The 22895-nt window shown below is 50.0% G+C and overlaps 1 protein-coding gene across 1 annotated transcript in view; it reads right to left on the bottom strand.

Annotated features, from left to right (window-relative positions):
• Positions 1-9372: 9372 nt before the first annotated feature.
• The window catches only part of PTDSS1 (phosphatidylserine synthase 1), a 64963-nt gene continuing 51440 nt past the window's right edge, over positions 9373-22895 (bottom strand). The window contains exons 10-13 of the mRNA XM_028533819.2: positions 19171-19270; positions 13356-13424; positions 12521-12590; positions 9373-10479 (exon numbers count right to left, since the gene is read on the bottom strand). Of these exons, the coding sequence (XP_028389620.1) occupies positions 10370-10479; positions 12521-12590; positions 13356-13424; positions 19171-19270 (349 nt within the window). The 3' untranslated portion in view covers positions 9373-10369. The remainder of the gene's footprint in view (positions 10480-12520; positions 12591-13355; positions 13425-19170; positions 19271-22895) is intronic.

Here is a 22895-nt window from a genome sequence, read left to right as displayed (position 1 = left end):
GAGGGTCCATCACCCCCTTTTGCTGCAGCGCCCCCAAATCCTTCTTTTGGGGGGCCTCCCAAAGTGATCATGCCTGTCTTAGGTCATTCCCCCGTGGGGAATCTTACCTGTCTTTGGTTAACTGACCAAGCTTTTTGGGGTTCAGTTATGAATAAAGCAGCAGAAGCAGCATTCCTGCCAGGGAGACAAGCCCTTGTCTCCTTGCTGGCTTATGGTTCCAAGGGTGTTCCCTTAGCCTTAGCCTAAGCGGGGGTTACAGCTTCTGAGACCAGGCAGGGCGGTTCCCAACAGAGCTGGGTTCTGAAGTGGCAGTGATGGGGAAGGACAAATTCCCTAAATTCATAAATCCTCAGCGGCTGCATGAACAATGTACAGTTCATCTACTTCCTTAACTTGTGGGAGGACGTGATGTGCCAGAGCGGGGATGTGGGACCGGGGATCTGCAGGCAGCCGGACCCCTGGCTCTGGCCAGCCAGCTGTGTGAGCCTGGTCAAGTAACTTCGCTACTCTGGGCCTCGTTGTTTTTTTTCCCCCCCAATATTTTTTCCATAACATAAAAATTATCATTGTAACCATTTTTAAGTGTAGGGTTTTCAGTGTATTCAAAGACACTCCTGATATTGTGCACCCTGATCACCAGGTACCTCCAATAACTCTTCTCATCTCATAAAGCTGGAACTGTGTACTCACTGAACAACAATCCCCATTCTCTCTCTCCCACCGGCTCCCAGCAGTTACCCTTCTACTTCCCGTCCCTCTGATTTTGACCACTCTTCACAAGTTCCTCGTACCAGTGGAATCATATAGTGTTTGTCTTTTCGTGATGGGCTTATTTCACTTGGCATAATACCTTCATCCATGCTGTCTCATATGCAGAATTCCCTTCCTTTTTAAGGCTGAATAATATTCCATTGCATGCATACACCACATTTTATTTTCCCATCTGCCAACAGATGACAGCTGTTTCCACATTTTAGCTATTATAAATAACATTGCTATGAATATACAAATCTCTTTCAGAGCCTGCTTTCAATTCTTTTGGGTATATACCCGGAAGTGGAATTCCTGGGTCATACAATGATTCTATTTTTAAGTTTTTTGAAGAATCACCATACTGTGTTCCACAGCAGCTGCACCATTTTACATACTCACCAGGGTTCCAAGTTTACCACATCCTCATCAACAATTATTTTGTTTTGCTTTGTTGTGTTTGAACAATACCCATCCTAACGAGTGTGAGGGGGACGTTGGTGTCTTGACCTATGAACTGTAGGGGTTCAACCACGCCTGACGCTGAGCCCTCCTCCTCCTAATGTCCCCTAGTTTCCTCTGTCTCTATGCGTGTGTGTTACAACGTGAAGGTTATGTCATGTGGGCTCTTTGCCATCCAGGCCACAGTTTCTTCCTTGAAGAGTTTGCGTGACAAAAGTTGGACTGCAGAAGCAGCATCTGGGAGCAACTCTCTTCAGATCAGAAAGGTGAAAATGTGCTAGTCTGTGTCACTTCCTCAGCCGTCCTTTAATACAACCCCGTCGTCTGGCTCCCATCAACCCAAGGGGTCGGTCGTCTGACTGCAGGACTGTAACCTCCAGGAACGACAGGTTGGCTTCTCCCTGCAGCCGAGTGAGTGATGCATTCCTGGCTCAGTGAACCCCAGAGAGAAGTCAGGTTCACACAGCCTCTTGCTTGGAAAAGGCGGATGTTGCACATGTTTCTTCAGGAAACACGTTTTCAAAAAGCACAGAAGTGCTTTGTTCAGGGAATAAAATATTTTACTCAGTGGTCTGTCATTGCCTGTTTGGAAAGCTTGTGGTGAGCAGATGCAAGAGGGAAGCACATTTGCGTTCAAAGCAAAACTAGTTCCCTGAACAAAACCGGTCGCAGCAGGATAAAGTTAGCAGGATAAAAGATAATTATTTCAGTTTGTGAAAAACCACCAATGGAAGTGCCTTTTCTTTGGGGCTTCTTTCTTATTAAAGCCGTAACCGGGCCTTGCACGGTACAGAAGGAAGAACATCTTCCCCAGACACACAGCAGATGCAGCCTCTGGCAGCCCAGATGCTGTGGCTCCGGGAAAAACCCCCATGAACACTGCTGTCACCATCTGAAAACCAGAGGGACTGTGTCTTGTCAGGAAGGAAGCAGCTTATCTGGGAACAGGAACTCCTCTGTAAACTGTCAGATCCGATGAAGCAGATCCAGCCGGCTCCTTCTGGGGAAGGAGCCACAACACTGGGAAGCGGGGGGCTTGCTGCAGTAGAGCTTCCTGGTTCTTCCTCTGCGACCGGGCAAGGCACCCACTCGCAATACCCACGATGGGCAAGCTATCCCAGGCAGGAGGTGACAGAGTTGCAGAGAGGCCGAAGGCAGAAGGGGGTCGAGAGCTCCACCCTTGCAGGTGCGGCACTTAAAGGCCTCTTCTGGACGAGTGAGTGTGGCCCTGGCAGTGACGGACACTGAGGCCCTAAAGGAGCCTGATTGCTGAACGGACTCCACTGGGAGCTCCACTGGGTCTGCAGGAGGCTGTGATGGAGGCTTGAATGTCCAATACAGACTCTCCCTTCCTGGCACAGTGCTGTGCTGTGGGAATGACCTTCAGGCCCGGTGCCCGCCTGGCTGCCCAAGCTGCACACCACTGCTGCGGGATGGGAGCTGACAGGAAGGAAGTGCTGTGGCAGAGGGGACACCCGCTCACGGCCCTGTGGGGCACCCAAGTCGTGGTGCCCAGGGCGGACAGGACTCCTTCAGCACCTGGAACAGGTCCCTAGTGTTCCTGGGACGACAGCAGTGTGGGTCTTTTGAGGAATAGACCAGATAACTCATCAAAAGCACCAAGCATGGTGCTGGGCACATAGTTAGCCTTAGTGCTAGTTTACTGAAATATTCTCTTTCCTTCTTTCAGTGTGAGCAGCTAGATATTAAAGGATTTTCTTAAACAAGATCCAACTAACTGCAATATTTTTTTTAGATCAAGGGCTGGAATGGGGCCAGTGGGGGTCCAGCATAATGTGGACCTTTGTTTCTGTGCCTGGGTCAACTTTATTGTCCCCACGGGGGTTGATCTCATGACGCCGGCAGCAGCTAAGGGAAATTGTGTTTACTCTGCTGTTCTAAACTCAAAAGGCAACTCTGCTGTTCACAGCCATGTTATCTGGAAAACCAGTGATAGTGCAAGTTAACTTACGAGGCCACAATCACATTCTGGAGCTCCCACGACACACACACACACACACACACACACACACAGTTCCTATATATATGAGGTTACAGAGGCTGAGAAGGCCCACAGTCCATTGTCTGGGAGCTGGAGAACCAGAAAGCTCATGGTGTAATTCAGTTTGAGCCCAAAGGCCCGAGAATTGGGGAGCCAATGGTGTTAAGTCCTGGTCTGAGCTTGAAAGCCTGAGAAATAAGAGCAATGATGCCTGAGGGCAGGAGGAGGTGGACGTCTCAGCTCAGGGAGGAAGAGAACAAATTCACCCTTCCCCCACCCTTTTGTTCTATTCAGGCTGTCGATGGATTGGATGATGCCCACTACACGGCATGGGTGAGAGTCATCTGCTTTAGTCTGCCGATTCAGATGCTAATCTCTTCCTGAGACCCCCCTCACTGACACACCCAGATATGAAGTTTACTAGCGGTCTGAGCATCCGTGAGCCTGGTCAGCTTGACACATAAAATTACCTGTCACTCTGAGGTATACATTTTCTATGGCCATCACCTCTGGGCTTATCATTGCTGCTGCAATTATTTAGACGCGCATACACAGAAACTGTTGGCAGGGACACAGTACTGAAGAGTGGACCTGCAGCTGATGCTCTCTGGAAGGCCAAAATGTACACCTCCACTCAGACATCTCGGAGCCCTCTCCTCCATGCCCCATGTGTGGTCTGTCTCGTCCCTGGCACTTTGGGAACCAAAGGTGGCCCAAAGAAAACACCAGGGAGACATGGGGGTGAGTGCAGGAGGGAAGAGGTGTTTGTGAGATTATATATTCCTGTGGGTGGACACGTTTGGGATTTTAAGCATCATTTTCACACACACTGCCCCACTGTCAGCATACTTGCTGGCCACACAAAGGAAAACGCAAGCTAATTGGCTTTCATAGATGCTCTGGCACACTCAGGCTGTTAGAGAAGTAGCCTGGGAACTCTGAGACTCTGGGTGTTTTTTCAGCTTTCACCCATCACTGTGAACTGGGGCGAGGCTGGGCTGAAAGGGAAAAATGCTGAACACCAGCACAGCAATCTCGGGCCTTGGATTCCGTGGCCGGAGAGGCAGCAGGAGTTCATGCGGTGACCAGCGGCCCCTTCCCACCTGAGCAGAGCAAGGCGCTGCTGCTTCTGTCCAGCTTGTGAGCTCCAAGCCTGGAGCTGACCCACCACGGGAATAAAAATGCAAACCCTCGCCGCTGTTCGGTCTTCAGGACGACTTTGTGGCTGCTTTTATTGTGTGCGGCAGCAGTAAGAAGCCTGTCACCACTTAGTGAGCAGAACCTTGACTGATACAAGGGATGGGAAGAGAATTTCAAAAACCTACAGGAAATCCTTCTCCTGGGAAGTTAAAATCTGGGGAGCGGCGGGCTTGCAAAGGGAGCACACTGGGGTTGGTTTGGAGCAGAGCGATACTGCATCAGCAGGCTGATGGGGGCAGAGAAGCCACTGTCACTGACTGTCCCACCTCTCTCGGTAAAGAGTGGCATTTCCAACTATTTGGCCAGTGAGTCATCAGAAAAATGCTATTTTTCATTTTGAAAAACACTATCTCAGCGAGACACTTCACCGTTATCTGTTTCCATAGAAGTATGGTGGTGGGGGTTGGGGGAGCCCAGCCCCTTACAAATTAAAGCCATATGCATACCATATTTAAAAACCAACAACCCATGCCATTACATTATTGCTGACCATAGGAATTTGGTATTTATAATTTACATTCTTTCCCATACTTTCCTACTTTTCAGAAGTGAAGAACAGAGGTTTACGGCCTCACCAGATCATAAATCAGATTCCTGAGGGCAGAGGGAGCTGCTAAAGGCAGGAGGCCTTCAACATTAGTAGAGTGTGTCAGAACTTCAGGAAAGGACCCCGGATGCAGAGCGAGGGCCCTGCTTCAAGGGAGCATGAGACACGAAAAGCTGGCAGTTACTCCTTCCACGGAGCAGACAGCCACAATCACACCCAGGGCCAGCACCTGGAGAGTGCCCTGGCGGTGTGGCCATCCTTAACAAAACGAGCACCTGGACCTGAGTCACACCGAGTGTCCCTCCAAAGGGAAGGGGGACAAAGGCGTGGGCGTTCCAAGGACTCATCACTATTTATTTGCAGAGAATGGCTGGGAGCAAGGTGGAGACGGAGAACGGAGACTTGGATCCTAAAGGACTTAAGATAGGTGCCCAAGAATCAAGAAGCCTGGAGAAAAGAACATTAGGCTCTGGGATGACCTGACGCCCCTTCGTGGCTGTGCACTCTTACTCAAGTACTTACCCTCCAAGGCTCAAGACTCTGGACAATGGGAGTGACATCCCCGCCTTGCAGGGTTCAAGAACACACATATGGTGCTGGGCACATGGTGGGGAGGGCGGCTGTGTAAGGGACGCCCTCTCCCCAGGAAATGAAAACACGCTCTGGCAATCAGCCCCCTAGCAAAGCCAGTTAAGTGCTACTTCGGTCACTAGGAAGATTCAGGGGGAGGAGGGGGTTCCAAGAGCCCCATGCAGGGGTCTTCCCAAGGTTCCCAGTGCTCCAAATGCTTTTTTATCTGGAAGATTTGTTAGCAGTGACCCCAGTGAACTCATCCCCCTGCTCCCAGTCTGGATTTCATCTACTCCAAGAGAAGGCGGAGGATTCTAAACATTTTGAAAGCTGGAGATCTTTCTTAAGCTTTTCCTAGGTTGCAGCCGTGAAATACAGAACCTAATTGGTCCACGATGTAAGCAGTCAGATTGACCAGAGTGAGCCAAAAATAGCCCTTTGTCAGGCGATTGGGAACAGTAAAGTCTATCATCCAGATTTTCCAGTATGGACTGTTACATAAACTCTGCTTGCAATTCGACACTGTAATTAAACCTACTGTGAGTATACTTAAGACATGAAAATGCAATATTTTGGTTCTTTAGCCTCAAATTTTTCTATTTTTCATTTAAAGGCAAGCAAACCCCACTTCCTGTGGTGTATAAAGCCGCAAGTCCCCTTTACTCAGCATCCAGAAACGGGGCCACACCCTCCGCAGGAACACCAGAGTCTGAGGCCTGGGGAGACTGTGCGGAGGGGCAGGAGGCCAGGCAGCTCTGAGAAAGCCTTCTTGCCATGGCTGGGCACTATCATGCCAACTTTCACAAATAAAGTAATTAACACCCGGGGCACAAGAGGTTCAAGCAGAGCCCAGAATAACTAAGGAGGCTGGGTGGGTGGTTGCGTCAGCTGTGAAAGCAGAACTCTCAGCGAATTCTATTTTCTGAATGATGTTCCCATCCTCACTAGGTTTATAAGGGGACAGATTTGCGATTACCAGTCTCCCTGCTCTGACAGGAGAATAATGGTGGGGGGCTTCAGAGTACCTGTGTCGGCACTGTGGGCCGGAAGCTTGCCTGTCATCCACCTCTCAGCCAGACCAGTTTGCAACCACTGTCACGATGTATACACTCAGCTCTGCTGGTGAGAACTTGGAGCTACTCGGACCTGTTGCAAATCCTTGACAGTGTTCGACTGTGACAACAAACAGCTCATAGTACAATTTTGAAATCCACCCAGCAGAGGCACAAAAGGGAATGTTAGGGTAGACAAAGTCACAGACAGATTTCTGAAATGGGTTAAAGGCAGTCTTCAGTAAACCTAGGAGACAAGGAAGATTTTTACAACTCGGCATTCCCACAAACTTAAAAATTCACATCCAACTATTTTTTTTCCTTTGGTGAACTCCTTTAATTTCACAGAAGACAGCGAAATTAAAAAAAAATAAGTATTTATTGCATCAAAGATAACACCAAAGTTCAGTGAAGAAGTTCTGCATCAGATCACCTGCGATGGCTGTAGCAGCAGGTGTAGAACAGGTGACAAGGGAAGTACTGTCAAGTCTGGTTACGGGCTGGCGAGGAGGCCGTGCGACACCGGTGTCTTCTTCATCACTAATGCCGATCTATGCGAAGGACCGACTCACACATCTAACCCTTGCAATGCACAAAGGATGGACTTGTAATGAAACCCTGATAAGCAGAAGTCTTGGCTCTTCTCTCATTTTGATTTTAATCGTATCAATGGGAAATATACTGAAGGTTGCCACAGCCTACCTGTGGGACTTCCAGCGTTCCTAACAGTAACAACGCTGCGCGAGGCCCACCTGGCGTGCACTATGGCAGGCCCAGGAGCCCCACCGCAGTCGCCGGAGCAGAATGCCAGGAGCACACCAGTTCGATCCGTGGATGAAGTGCGCACTTCCGCCTGGGCTTCAAGGGCTTTTTTTTCCCTTTTCCACCTTGTGTTCCACCTTCCTCTCTGCGCCCCCGACCCCGTGAGGGCTTGCCCAGTGAGCGTACTGCTGTAAACAAAGCAGTGGGGTCCGACCGCAAGGGCGGGGCCTGCACTAGCCGAGACTCTCAGCGAGGCCCCGCCCTAGCTGCTGAGGGAAGACCCGAAGGTCCGAACCTGATGTACTTGTAAGGAATTTTATTTTATTTCTCCTGGGTGCACACTTTACTCTCAAATTCACTATAGAAGCCATCCTACTGAAAATAAGACTGGCATTTACAGAATGTTTTTTATCATCGAAATGCTTAACGGGTCAATGAAATGTCCCAGCGCTGCGGCGGGAGCAGTTTGGGCCTGGTTTTTACAGATGGTGAGAACAGACGCAGAAGAGCTGGACGAGGCCACAGAGAGAGACCAGGAATGACAAACAGGGAAAAGTACCTAACTCTCAACTGCAATGCCACTTACGGAGAAAAATGCATAAAACATTCTTCCCACGCTACGTCCAAAATAATGGTCTTTTTAAGAGGGCAGTTGTTAATGATGAGCAGGAGATAATTTGCTGTCAAATAATTTTCAATTATCAACTAAGGCCTCTGAAACATGTATGCTGTTCCCATCAATGTGAGGCCCATTTCCATAGAAACGGGTGGGGAAGTAGGCCAACCCCAGCATAGGGTTTCTAGGAGGAGTGGCAGCTGTGGGGCGGGCCACTCACAGCCGCACTGGCTTTGTAACCACTGTAGGCAGGAGCCCTTGCTGAAAGGGAAAAAAGGAAAGTTTAAACTCCAAGAAAGGGTGTGGAAAGTATCTGAGGACTTTCCCAGCCATTTCGCACAAAGCCACAAAGGAAAAACTGTCTCATGTGCACTTTGCTTTTTGCACACCCCGCAGGAAAGTCAGTCACCCCATGTCACACAGGTGCCTCCCTCTCCGCGGGCCTGGGAGAGAGAGAATGCGCCTCATCAGCTGGACTGAGCTATTAATCCGCTAATGATTAGTCAGACGAGCTCAAGTTAAAGTAGGCCCAATTCTCCCAGAAAATCCACTTGCAAGCACTTAGGGAAGTGGCCCGGGCACAAGAAAGGAGAATAGAGGCAGACCTGTATGAGACACAGAAACGCTCAGTGTTCGGAAAGCAAAATGCAGGGAGAAACAAAACAAACGCACCTACTGTGGAAGTGACAATGTGTACACTGGCCCTACATTTTCAAGAGGCCTCGTCAACGGCTCAGAAAAGTACCGTGGGTTCCGAGACATGCACTTCTGCCTTGGTGCCTCCAGGGAAAGATGGGCTGCTGCTCAGAGGGACTGTGACAGCTCAGAGCGGTGGCCCCTTCCTCACCGCGCCAGCCGGCAACCGCCCAGCAAGTCCGTGTGAGACTCCCGACCGAGTGGTCGCCAGAGGCCCAGAACACAGGATGTGACCCCGGCTCGCATGATTCACTTAACCCCTTCACCCTGGAATTCTTTTGCAGAAAAAGGAAAACATTACACTCCTATCTATGGTCCGAGATGTCCTTAAAGGGAGAAAAGACATCGAAACCCGTGCGCCCTGGGACATGAGGGAACAAAAAGGATTGCTTTCAGCATGTTCCTGTTTATCTACAAGCCAATCAACTGGGCAATGGCCACTTGTTAGAGAAAAAAGGCCCAACTTGGTTGATGTCACCATTACCGCAGTGAAAATGACAGTATTGTTTATTTCCTGTTGATCACTTGGGAAATTTAGGAAACAGCACATATGTGTCTTTCAGCACTCCAAAATAAATACCTTTTCTTCTTTCTTCTTACTACATAAAACACGCACACGGCCATGTTATCCTAGTCGCTCGGAACACGGTGATTGCTGGCACACAGTGGGAAGTACGAGTGTGATGCAGGGAAATGAGCACTGTGCAGACAGACCTTTGACAGGCGTTAACGTGAATGGTTTTATTTAAAACAGGGAGCCATCAGAGGCGACGGACGATCAGGGCAGACACTCTGGAGCACGGCATGGATGGAAGGCAATACTCACCAGCACCTCACACGGGGGTAAGAGACAATGGCGGCGGGTCACCGTGGGCAGGAAACAAACAAAAGGTACAAGGCACCGGCTGCAGGACAGGCCGCGGCGCAGGCTGCCTCTCGGGCAGGTCCACTTCTGTGCACGCGGGTTGGTGTGGACAGTGACAGTCGGAATGGTCCAAAAAGGGTTCTGCTCTGCAGCCCAGGATCCTGTGTGGGGAGCTAACCGTTCCTCAGACTGGTTTACACCTGCTGTGCGGTTTGAGGTCCTAAGAGGGGGATGAGGTTTGCTAAAGAGTAACACAAAAGCTCTCCCTTTCCCTTTTCTAGGGGAGAGAGGAGCCCTCCAAGTTCAGTTTCAGCAATGGCTTCTGAAGGTTTTTTAAGAATCCTAACCTAAAAACAAGTCACAACAAAATAAAAGACAGAAAAGTGGCCTGAATGTAAACCAATTAAATGGAAAGGCAGATTCATTTAAAAAATAATAAAACTGGCGACCAGTCCATTAACTGTGCAGTTAATGCCCTGTCTGAATGAAGATGTGTAACCTGTATCCACAATACTTGCAAGCACAAAGCTGCTCTTGGCAACTGTGAGTAAATAGCTACCCTCTCCCTCGAACACACTGTACTGCTTGCTACTAGTGACCGCAGGCCAAGCGCTGACGTGAAGAGACCCCACACTGGCAAAGGACCCCAGGCAGCGGTCTGCCTGATGTGGCCGTGTCTGCGGGAAACAAGACTTACACTCTCAAATAATGACACCCCCCCCAAAGTCCCCTCTCCTCTTCCTGTTTGCGCTGTATGTTTTGACCTCCTAGCAGGGAGGTCCAAATGATTCCGCTTCCCTCTCAGTTCTAGGCACTCTCTGGAACATCTTTGATTAACCAGGGTCTTTCATTTCTTTCCAACTCCGTTGGTGACTTTTGACTTGGAATGTCGATTCCTTCTTCTGGAAGAATGGCTTTCGTTGTTGCCTGGATGCTTGGGTGGGCTGTCTTCAGAACCTGGCCAAAGGAATCAGAACAGGCTGTCACCATCCCCATGGGCTGTGCGGTTCCCCAGGCTCATTCTGATTTGTAGCTATCCCTGCCCAGCTGCCTGTGGGTAAAGTTTAGGCTCTTCCACTGATACTTGTGCTCCACCTAGTGGCTGCATTAATAAACTAAGGCAAGGCAGGGAACCCAGGCTCAGAAGTACTGCTGGCGCCTGGGAATGCAAGGCTCAGGAAGTCTGGGCAGGGGAGGTGGGAGTGGTCTTGCAGAATTCTTCTGCTGGCGCTATGTGTAGGGTGAATCGCGGACATGGTGATGGGAACCAGAAGTGAGAGTACAAATGAAATCAGAGCACAAAGGGGGAACAATGAAAACCTAAACGACATGGGTGTCAGGTCTACCTCCCACCCACAGAATGCATTACCTAGGTTTCCATTCCTTGACGTGCCATATACCAGGGTTTCTGAATCTCTACACTGGACAAATTCCTGACTTTAGAAAATTAAAGATATCATGTGACCTCTGTCCTTTGATCTGGAGGCCACTTTGACAGAAGGTGCTGGAGCCACACAACGAAGATGCCCAAGCCCTCAAGATGCTCAGTCCACAGGGACACTCTTTGTCACACTGTACGATTTGTTTGAGAGCTCAGAGAACAATTTCTACCCCAGCTGAGTACTGAGCAATCAGCAGGTAATGGCCAGGTGGAGGGTGGGGCCAGGGGAGTTGACGGAGGAGGGGCCTGCACTCCAGTTAGAGAGGTGCCAGGCTTGGGAGGTCTGCAAACTCTGGCAGGGGGCTGGCCCTGCTCTTAGGCTAGGTACATGGCCAACCCCAGGCCCAGCAGCCAAGCCAAAGGTAGTCTGTCCCAGGGCTCATCCCCAAATCCAATCCCAGAGGAAACCTCCTCTTAAGACAGCCACGAATGAAGAGTTCTGAGGGTTTTGGTCTCTATTGTAAATGGTATTTGGCTTCGTCCAAGGGACACTTTTACCACTCCGAAGATTCATTCCTCCCTTCTTTCCTTCCTCCTCCCCTTCCTTCCTTCCTTCCTTGCTTTCCTATTCTATCTACTTTTCATTGAAATGTATATCTACCACTGCTTACTTCTAGCCTTTTCAATGGAGAAGTGCCCAGGAACACCAAGGACTGCCCTGTAACGGCCTGCTTGTGAATCATGGAGGTCTGGGGAACCCCTCTGCCCCTCTATCAGGTTGCTGATCAGATCAGCTGCTTGATTCAGCAAAAACCACCTGGAAAAGGGTACGTGGCAACGCAGCAGAGTGTATGACAGTGTCTTCCCAAGGCAGAACCCTAAAAAGCGTGACTGCAGAAGAGCTCAGGAGAGTGACCGGGACAGCAGCGCTTTCCTCCGCCCAGGCCGGCTGCTTCCTGAGCAATCCTGTGAGCTGCGGAGCACGGCCTCTCGCATTCACTGTGCTCTCCCTTCAGCCAGGCCTTCCAACCAGCTCCTAAGAGCTGCAGGGAACGCCTGTCCAGTGGAGCCTCCTCGGTGTCATTATTCCAGGTGCCTAATTCTTTAAAATAACCAGGTGGCTCGAAATCTTTCCAAAATGCTCCTTGGAGAGAGGCCAATGGGAGAGCCCTGCCACACCACTGAAATCCCTGTTAAACTGGCCTGCCTCCCGAATAAAGGCAATGAATGGATCTGCCTCTTTCGAAAGGCTTTTCCTCCTGGCACACCATCCTTCCTTCCTAACCGCCTTCACTCAGGACACCTGCCAAGAGGAGGAACACTCCCATCAGCACGCTTGAGACAGGCGGGGCTTGTAACAACTTCCTGCCTCAGAAAAGGCAGAACTGTGTGGCGCCTCTTCTGATGAAGGAAGTTTCTTGGGCAGACGCTCCTGCGAGCACTTTGCACGTTTCTTAATACGTAACAGGAGGCACATGAGGAGTGGGTTTGCGACCCTTCAGGGCACACAGTTATCAACACTCAGAGGAGACAGGTCGATTCTGAATCTCCTTACTGGGCCTTGGGAAGGGTAGGACCCAGTCAAGTTTAATTAAACAGTGAGCAAGAAAGAGATACCTTTTGTGCCTTTCCCGTGAGGCCAGGAAATGTCTGGGCTGTAGGTGCCATCTTCGCACTCGGAGTAGGTCTACGAAGAGAGGCAGGCTCAGTGACGGGGTCTGAAGTACTCCGGGGGGCGGGGGAGGGGGGGCGGGCATGGCAGTACAAGTGAGATGCTCTGTCGCTGCCTCTGGGGGGCTCGGGACCGGGACCACCACCACCACCACCACCACCACCACCCTGTGACAGAACCTCCCCATGCTTATGTTTCTCAGCTATGAAAGCAAGGTTATTCCCCAGGTGATGCAAAATACATCTTCTAGAAACTACCATTAGCTCCTTAGACTCAAGGTATGAATAAAGGACAAAAGACGTTATTTTTTACTTTAAAACATTACAGCTGACAATGTTTTAGACTGCTGTAGCGTTTGAAGTGCACACACTGTTCTCTACTTCCACCCACGTGTCTGCTGCAGGGCACGGGGCAGGCCTGCGACAGGGGCCCCGGGCTGGGGTGCTGGGGGAGGCCTGAGTAGAGCGGAGGGGCCAGGAATAAGGTCAGCCTCCCCTAGACTGGTCCAGGGCTGACCCCATGATTTTTTTAAAGAATTAAACTTTAAACCTCTTACCAAAGGAGGATAAATACACTAACATAAGGAACAGGGCAGTTATAAGTGCAGACGGCCACTGAGGGAACCGAGTTTGAACTGGCTAAGTCTCCACGTGGCGAGACTGGAGCCCAGCTCTTCTGCGCGGGCCACACCGTAGTCACACGTGAACACGCTCTGCACGAACGCTCCCAACAGGACAGGATCACCCTAAACGCACAGACTGTCTCTGCCCCCTCCTGTACCTTTCCTCGGTGACCGCAGTGCTCTGCATACCACACCATGCCGTACAGACACAGGAAGGTGGTGAAAGCCTGGGAGGGAGACACGGGCACACTGTGTGAATGATGCTGCGCAAGCTCCGCCCCCAGGACCTGTGGGCTCCAGCGGGGACGCACGCAGGACGGCCACCTCTCCTAGGATGCCAGTTACAGAACGGCTGGGTGTGGCAGAGGTGAACCCCAGGAGATGGGCGGGGAGCACCCCCGAAGCTTTTGACCAGGAGAGTCCTGAGAGCAGACACCAGTTGTGCTGCTGCCAGCGGAACCCAGACCATGTTTACATGTGGGATAAGTGGGATGTGTTTCCCGATCAGCTTTGCTGGTTCTGCTCCAAAGGACACATGAGCGTCTCTGCTGTATTTCTGGTTTCATGGCCCATCCTCTCCCTTCCCTCTGTGGGGAGAGTTGTAGGGACTCCCTGTGTCAGCTCTGGAGAGGATTTCTGAACAAAAAAGCAGTTGTACTCAGTCTGGGCCACAGTCTGGAGGGTGTCTGGGACAGACGCCCACTGTGTCAGGGCGGAACGCAGCAGGACACTGCCTGCTGTCCCTGCTCCACACGGCTCTTGACTGCGTCTCAGTCTCACGGCCACACCCTGACCCCAGTTCTGGTAGCTTTTCTTTCTGTTGTTTACACATACAGGAAACTAAGGAGAAAAATAAAAAATGCCTTGTAAACCCCTCAGTGAATGGAGAAGGGAGTGGTCCGGGGGACCCAGAGGCAGGGATGACCGACAACCTCTACTTCCCCCCAGCATCCCCACCCTACCCTGCACCCCACCCTAAATGATGCTCTAACTGAAGGGAAGAATAGCTTCCACAAGACCCCAAAGTCTAAAAATGGTCAAACCCCAAAGCTGGGGAGAAGTTCCTGGCTGCGCAGGAGAGGAGCGCAGGACAGGAGGCTCTTGGCCAAGCCTGTGGGTCGCCCACAGCTTCCCCTCCCCGGCTGCTGGTGGCCCAACCCGAACAAGAAGACCGCCTGGCTCTACTCCTTTCCTCAGGATGCCCCGCTTTAGGAACCCATATCCACCAGATTCTTCCTAAGAATGGTAACTTTAGATCCTAAAGGGTTGCCACACAGACCATGAATCTTACCTCCCCTCAGTCCACAGGAGAGGAGTGAAAATGGCCCTGTCGAGGACACACAGCCAGGATGTGGCAAAACCGGAGCCCGAACACAGGCCCCCCGATATCCCTGGATACCAGGTTTGGGGATGGCTGATGAGGCAGATGTTGACCTGATGCCTAACTAAGCCCCAGAGAATGAAAAGCATCCTGGGACCAGTCAACACCCACAGCGTCTGCTCTGCAGGCCCCGCCTGGAGGAGGAGCCACAGTACGGGACGGGTGGGGGCTGGGAACTCTTCGCACTGGTTTAGCCCTGGCCCAGTTCCTTTACATTAGCCATCTTTACTAAGTGTCTGCTGGGGACACAGAGTCATCTTAGGTGTCAAAAAAGAAGAGTCTGAGTGTCGCAACTGGCCTCCCCCCTCCGTATCAATGCAGCAGGACGAGTAGCATGGTGGAGAGAGAACATGAAGCACACAGGGCCCTGTGTGTAACAGAGGTCTGGCCAGATCGATGGGGAGCAGAAAGGAGAACCCGAGAAGCAGCACAAGAACCCGCAGTCCTTAGCCTAGAGGGACCCCCAGGAGGGGTCAGGAAGTGCCACTGAAATCACAACTGAAACCAAGTGACAGCCTTTCCATGCCCTTGGGCAACGGTAAATGAGCCAGCACAGATGCCCTGTAACTAAGCTGCCGAGTGTGAACATGGTGACACCCGGGCCCGGCCTGCGCAAAGATGCCATGCCAGTGTGGACGAGCATGTGGACCTAAGCCTCCAATAGCTGACAAGCTGCATGCCTCCACCATGCATGGGGTTTTACACTGAGTTTAAAAGCAGAGAGCACACGGAAGCTCTCTTTTTGCTCCCCTCACTTCGCTTAGGTCTGGGGACTAAAGTGTTGCTGGCTGGCAGGCCCTGGAGACTACCTGGCCAGGTGCCATGCCCCATGCCTGTCCCACACAAAAAGCAGTGGCAGCAGTCGAGCGTGGGCCTGAGGGATGGAACACTAGTGCTGGGGGGAGTGGAGGGGGGCGGGGCTGGGAAGCACAGCCGGAGGGAAAGGGCTCCTTGCCCAAAGAAGGTTACCTGCGAGCAAGGACTCCAAAAGATGCCTGGAGGCGAACTGTAAGTGGGAACCAGCTAAGCCACCTGCCTTTCCTGAAGGATGGTTTTTTTTTTTTTTCAAATGGAGAAGGGATTCCAGGTACACTTTTGAACTAAGTTGGCAAGGGGGGAGAAGTTATTTGTCTTTGGGTGTTTTTAAAAAATATTTTATTTATTCATTTTTAGAGAGAGGGGAAAAGGACAGAAACATCGATGTGTGGTTGTACCTTGCACGCCCCCAACTGGGGGCCCGGCTGTAACCCAGGCATGTGCTCCAACCTGGAATCAAACCAGTGACCTCTGGCCCACAGGCTGCCCTCAGTCTACTGAGCCGCACCAGCCAGGGCAGCTTTGGGAGTTTTAAAGGAAGTGTTGAGGCAGAAGCCTATTATTCTTCCAAAATTGTATCGCCTTTAAATAAACCCCACCTTTCCTTTTTCACCAAACTTCTGCCTCCAGAGTTCACTGGCAGCGGGCCCCGGAGCCCCATATGGCTGTACGGTCACACTAGTTCACTTCACATTCAATCCATATGCAAACTGACATCCATCTATGCACTAGAGATTTTTTAAAAAAGAAGCTCATATCCTATCCTCCCCCCAAAAAATTAGGTAATGAATGAATATATTAAAATTATAAAGTAAAAGCTAGTCTCACTTTTACCACACTGTAGTACACGCCCAAATTCCTAAAATTCCTCACACACACGACCCACCACATTTGCCATCTTCGCGGCCTGGAAAGAGCGGGAAAGAGGATTTGCTGCGTTCACCTATGTGTGTGTTTCATCCTTCACAAGGAGCAAAACCCTAGGCCGTCCTAGGTTTCACTAGGAGGGGGAGGTTGATGAGGATGGTTCCCGCCTCCGCTGACCAGGCAATAGCTGTGTGTTGGGCGTGGGGAGGCTGACCAGAGTCAGGTCACTTCAGGAAGACCAGTGGGAGCACTCAGGCCTGGGCTGTCCTTTGGATTCCTCCCAGCAGAGGGCAGGCAGCCATGAAGGGGACAGGCCGACACTGGCTGGAGGGGCGCTTATCATCTCAACAAGAAGACCCTGCTGTGACTGCCAAGCAAACCGCTTCACCTGGGCGCAAAAGGCCCATTTCACACTTGTCCCAGGAGACGAAAGCTTGTAATATGGGGTTTGCAATCACACCTGTGGGAATCTAGGCATGTACAGTTAAAATGTCAAGCACTAAATTTAAAACAGCTATTGTACAGACTTTGTTTAAAGAAAGGGGGCGGGGGGAGAAAAAAGTGTGTGGGACAAGAGCCAAGGCTGTGGCAGCAGCGAGGGCGTAACACCGGGCTGGCCTCCACGTCGCAACAATGTGCCTCCAAATTTACCAAAACCGACCCGACAACCGCCGCTGGAAAGGCTTGTTAACCAGCATTTGGGTCTTTGCTCCCACGTAATCTGACATCCCGGATGTGTTCTCTTACCCAGCAACGGGGTAATTAGCGGTTTGTTCCTCTGAGTAACGTGGGAGGGTGGTGAACGTAACGTGTGACACTCCCCTACTGCGTGAAGTTCGCCTGCTCCCGAGTCTGAGATCAAGCCTGATCTTTAACAGAGGCCACGAACACAAAAGCATGAGGACCCTGTCTGCACTCTCCTCCCTCAACTGGCCAGCGTGCCAGGCAGTGGAGGCCCCAACCATCGCAGCCAACGGCCTCATCATCGGGCCAGGCCCCTCCACGGCACTTGTAACTGATCATACCCACTGGGGGATCCTGCTTGCCTTCCAAGTCCTGCTCTCCAGGGGCTATCCTCAGCCCCAGTGTGGCCTCTAACTGTGTCCCAGGTGAGGGCTGTAGGTCATGCTACAGCCCACACACCTGCAGTGTACAAGCCGGAGACAGCAACGTGACCAGCACTTGTTACAGTCTCCAGGCACATCTCACACACCTCCCGCACCAATCCTTGCCCCCCGTCCCACTGGGGCAGAGAAAGGACACACAAGCATGAACTCCGCAGTTTCGGTACAAAGCAAATCATTATTCCCTTTTGTTGTTCGAGATGAAACAGGGAGAACAGGCCCACGGTGCCCTGGCACAGGGAGGGCTTCTCACAAGCAATGCTAAAAATAGATGCCATGAAAGGCAATAAAAAACACTTTAAAAATAGAAAGTTTAGTCCTGCCAAAAAAAAAAACAAAGTAGACTTGAATCTGATTAAGCCTCTAGATACAGCTACTGATTTATAGAAAATACAGAGGACAAAGAAATCTGTTACGTTATAGGATGAAATCAGTAAAATAAATCCAGACTGAGAAAATCTACAGGACAAAAGAACTGGTTTCTTCAACAAATGGACTGCAAAGGTGAGAGAGCTAGAGACAGAAGGGAATTATAAATTAAAAGAGACATAAAAGGCATGCCAACAATTGTAGAAAGTGGGTATGGTTTCAAATACACTGAAAAAAAATAAATTTTAAAACATGTTAGTAATTTGAACATTAATTAAATATTTGATAGTGTTAAGGAATTATTATTAATTCTTTTTCAGACATGATAATGGTAGCTGGTTGTATTAAACAAAAAAAATCAGTATTATCTTTTAGAGATACATCTCAAAATATTGCCGGTGGATCTGTTTCACAATAATTCAGGGTGAAGACAGTGAGTGGGAAATATAAGGAAACAAGACTGGCACAGGTTAACTGTTGAAACTGGACACTGGGTACGTGAGGGGTTATCTACTCTACCTACCTCCAAATATATATTAGACATTTTCAATATTTATAAAGAAAGCTCAGATTACTTTTCTGGACAAAGTCAATAAGAACCCTAAGCTTAAATGTAAAGTAAGGCTTTTCTCCCAAATAAAAAAAAAAAACAACTAAATTAAGGAGGGCAGTCACAGAATGTGTAAGCTAGGCAAGACCTCCCTTCCTCGTGAAGGGGGGGGAGGGTCCCTGGCTCTCTGCCCTTCAGGGAGGAAGCTCCCCCCCACCACGGGCCTGGCCTAGCAGGTGGGCCGGCGGGGCAGAAGCTGTGCGGGCGGTCTGATTACCTTCGAAAACAACTCGCATGGCCTATAAACTACAGTCTGTCATCTTGCACATAAGTGCTTGCACAGTGATGTATATTTCCTGGGCACTGTATAACTGTCCTTGTCACCTCGCGGCAGGCCTGAAACTCTCAGCGTGTGGAGGTGAATTCCTGTACGTGAAATAAATGCACCTGCTGAGGGCTTCTGACCAGAAACAGTGAAGGTGACCCATTTTGGATGCCATATGGTTTTACGTGTTTACTCTTCTTTTAAATTATATTTAATTGATTATGCTATTTCAGTTGTCTTGATTTTTCCCCATCTGACCCCCTCCACCCAGCACCCTCCCACTCCCTGAAGGAATCCCCGCACCTTTGTTCATGTCCATGGCTCATGCATATATGTTCTTTGGCTTCTCCACTTCCCATGGCTACATGCCTATTCTTAAACTTCAGACTGGTGACCATTCTCAGGTTATTACAAATAGAATGTCCTGACTATGACTTTCTAAGGAATCTTGGTGCACAACAGAGTTTTTTCGTTTACTTTTTTTTTTAAAGACACCATGGGGAGTTGAGCTAACCCTCTGGGTAAAAAAGTAATGACTTACCACGCAAAGAAGCCAAAGCATAACATAGAGTATCTGGGTTTTAGAGAAGAGATCTTGTCCAAATTTTATGCAAACAATGGCTTCCAGGAAACCGATGACCCTAGTTAAACAAAGAACAGGAGGTTAAATACTAATTCATAGGATCACAGCACACACATTACCAGAAATACGCATTATTCCATTGAAAAGTTCAATCAGCCCCCCACAAAAATGACAGTTCTTCCACCCACTGCACTTCCCTCAAAAATCATATCCAGTTGATCCCTGAACAATGTGGGTTTGAAGTTTGCAGGCCTGCTTATACACAGACTTTTTTCAATAAATATTTTAAATGTATTTTCTCTTCCTTGTGATTGTCTTAATAACTTTTCTCTCTAGCTTAACTTTAGTGTAAGAATGCGGTATAAAATACATATAACATACAAAATACATGTTAATCATCTGTTTTTGTTATCTGTACAGCTTCTGGTCAACAGTAGGCTATTAGTGGTTAAGTTTGGGAGGAGTTGAAAGTTATATGCAAATTTGTGACTTCAAGGGGTTGGTGTCCCTCATGCCCATGTTGTTCAAGGATCAATTGTGTGTGTGCGTGTACATATAAACAAACAAACAAACAAATGTTTATTTTACTGTCACTCCTCTTTTAATTTTTAGAGACTTTAGGTTTACTCTTGATATTGTGCATTAAATGGGTTTAGACAAATGCCTAATGACATATAATCTACTATTACAGAAACACTGGTTTCACTGTCCTAAAAATCCTTTGCAGTCTACCTTTCCCCAGATATAATAAAATATTTTTTAAAGACTTATTTATTTTTAGAGAGAGTGGAAGAGAAGGAGAAAGAGAGAGAGAGAAACATCAATGTGTGGTTGCCTCTCATGTGCCACCTACTAGAGTAGGACCTGGCCCACAACCCAGGCATATGCCCTGACTGGGAATCGAACCGGCGATCCTCTGGTTCACAGCCCATGCTCAATCCACTGAGCTACACCAGTTAGGGCATAATAAAATATTTTTTACTTCTTCTTTCCCTCCAAGCCTAACATCTCAGCTCATATGTTTTCGTGGCCAGAAGCACCTGGTATCCTCTAACTCAGAGGCTGTTACCACCTGGGCTACAGTCACCAACTCATGGAACCCTCTCAAGGATAGGAAACTCACTACATTTGTAGGTGGCTTATTCTGCTGCTCAATCGCTGGCTGTTGGGAAGTTTTCCCTTGTTTCAGGCTGGCATCTGCCCCCTTCTACCTGTTGGTCCTAACTCTGCCCTCCACAGTCACACAGGGTGAGCCTGAGCTGGCCAAGTGAGTCTTTTTATTAACTGGAAGGTGGCAATCACACTCCCTCCCAGCCTCCAAAGAATTTCAGATTCAATATCCCTTATGTCTGCTGACAAAACTTTTTGTCCTCTCTTGATCTGTAAACAATTTTGCTAAATATAAAAATGTTTAAAAACACTTCACACCCTATTCTTTAAAACACCAAGAAAAAGCCACTCATAAGTTCTACATTTTCACTAACAAATGTTGGTTCTAAAAACCAAACCTTTACTAAGGTTCAGGACTTAAGGGAAGAACGGATGAGGGGAGGGTGACCCAGCTGGTGACCGACCCCAAGGACTGCTTAAGAAAACATGCTGATTTCAGACAAGGCCGGCTCGGTGAGCTGTGTTCTCGGGGGGATCTGCAGGCAGGGACTGGTCCACTTGCACAGACACTCTCTCTCCGACAGGAAGAAGGGGCCGGTGGTCCCCCTTCCATCAGCAGACATGATGATGGTCACTGCCATCATCAAAAGTATGCATGGCTCTAAGCAACGAGGTGCCTGGAACCAGAACCAAAATCTCCCTAACGTATCTTTAGAGTTTGGGGCTGTCTTTCACCCTCACCCCAACCACAGCGGGTCTGGGAGTGGCGGGCCTGAATCTGCGAAGACTGCCCAGCCCCAGCCCCAGCCCAGCTGCGTTGTAGCCGAGGTCCACAGGCGGCTTCCAAGCACACGCCTGAGGTTCCCGGAGATCCTGAGGCCTAGACTGTGAGCCGACACTAGATGGCAGCTAGACTTCGGTTACTTCCAGGCTACACCGTGAGGGAAGGGGTGAGTTAACACAAAAAGAATGTTTAGCTGGGACTCCTTGAGGAACTGTAGTGAAAAGTGCTAAGCCCAGGAAGTAAATGCCTATCTGCCCTTAGACAGAACACCCAGTGTTTATCAGGAGAGATTTCTAGATACTGAACTCAGTCACCTTTCAAAAGCATGTGACCAGCAGACTAGAAGCTGTGATTCTCAAACTTCTGTGATCTGAGACCCACGACAAGAAACACACTTCTTACTGTGACCCTGTGCGCACACCACACACTGAAACAAAAGAATCACAGAATCCTTTTGTCCCCTTGCTCACATTTTTCTGTTCTTTTTCACCTTAAGAAAGTGCTGGTCAGGACCCACCCAGCTGACTTCACGATGACCTGAAGTTTGCTCTGAAGACCAGAACTTTCCAGTCAACAACTTCAGGATGTGCTTTGCTCCTACAGCTAAGAGCTAAGTGAGCCTAAGCCACTGCCCGTGCCTGTGGCCGACTCAATGAGGTGACTGCTGCGCAGAGACTGGGTGGGGAGGTGGGGCAGTGTGGGGAGGTGGCAAAGTCGAGTCACAGAGTAACGTGGGTCTCAAGGGCCTTCCTGCGGCTCGGCTTTTAGTCTGAGGGAGCCAGGCGCCCCCAGAGGGTGTGGAGTTAGAGGGTTTAACGTGATTCAACTTACATTTTGATATGGCCCATCTGGTGGCTGAACTGGGCACTAATGGTGAGGAGGCTGCTAATGCAGGGAGAGGACCGGGGAGTAGCTGTGGAGACGTGAGAAGTGGGGGGCACTGGGAGGCAGTAACCCGACAACCACACTGCCGCCAGAGGGACTCCTCATAAACAACATCCCTTTGGAAGGTCAACCTTACTTTTGTACGAGACTCAAAAGGCTGGTACCTTAGGGCTGAGGCCAAGGCTTGGGCCGGGTGGGGGCCTGTCAGCTGAGGCAGCACCGCCATCTCACCCTCCATGGGGGGGCGGGAGGCGGTGCTCGCTGAACTGAGTGCAAATCGAAACCTCTCTGATCCTTGCCAAACCGAGCTAGGTGGCCAAAGTGTGGTTTGACGAAGTTCACTCAGGGCTGGCTCCTACTGCCTTTGACTTCTGAGTCCATTTTTATCTTGAATTCACAAGGTTAGAAGGCAAGTAAAAATCGGGGTTGCCTGAGGTGTTTCTGCCTGGAGGTGAGGCTGGTCAGCTGACTCACACACCCAGCTCCCCCTCTTTGGAGCCCGCTGCTAACAGACAGGACAGAAATGCAGACTTTCATGTAGAGTCAGGGCCAGGCGTTCCTCAGTGCTTGGGACTAGAAGTACGCAGGGTGATTACAGAAATCTGGGCACGAGAGCTCCAGGCTCAGCATGTGTAAGCTCAGGGTACCAGGAGAGGGGGCTTCCAGTTTGCCAGCGGGGTCTGCTGGTGGATTCCGGGGCTGGCACAAGTGGTGGAGGGAGGGCTCGCTGCTCTGGAGCTGACCTGGGACAGAACAGGCAGCAGAGCAGCGATGGCCGAAAAGCACAGTGCCGGGCACCAGCGGGATTGGGATAACCCGGGGGAAGGCCACCCCCAGGACGGCCCAGTCCACGCTTACTCATCCCAGGAACTTTCAGGAAGAGGAAAAGTGGCTTCTCAGTCCT

The sequence above is a fragment of the Phyllostomus discolor genome, chromosome 7 (assembly GCF_004126475.2).
Source record: "Phyllostomus discolor isolate MPI-MPIP mPhyDis1 chromosome 7, mPhyDis1.pri.v3, whole genome shotgun sequence".
In the NCBI taxonomy this organism is placed as follows: domain Eukaryota; kingdom Metazoa; phylum Chordata; class Mammalia; order Chiroptera; family Phyllostomidae; genus Phyllostomus; species Phyllostomus discolor.
This window is presented reverse-complemented; position numbering and strand designations above follow the sequence as displayed.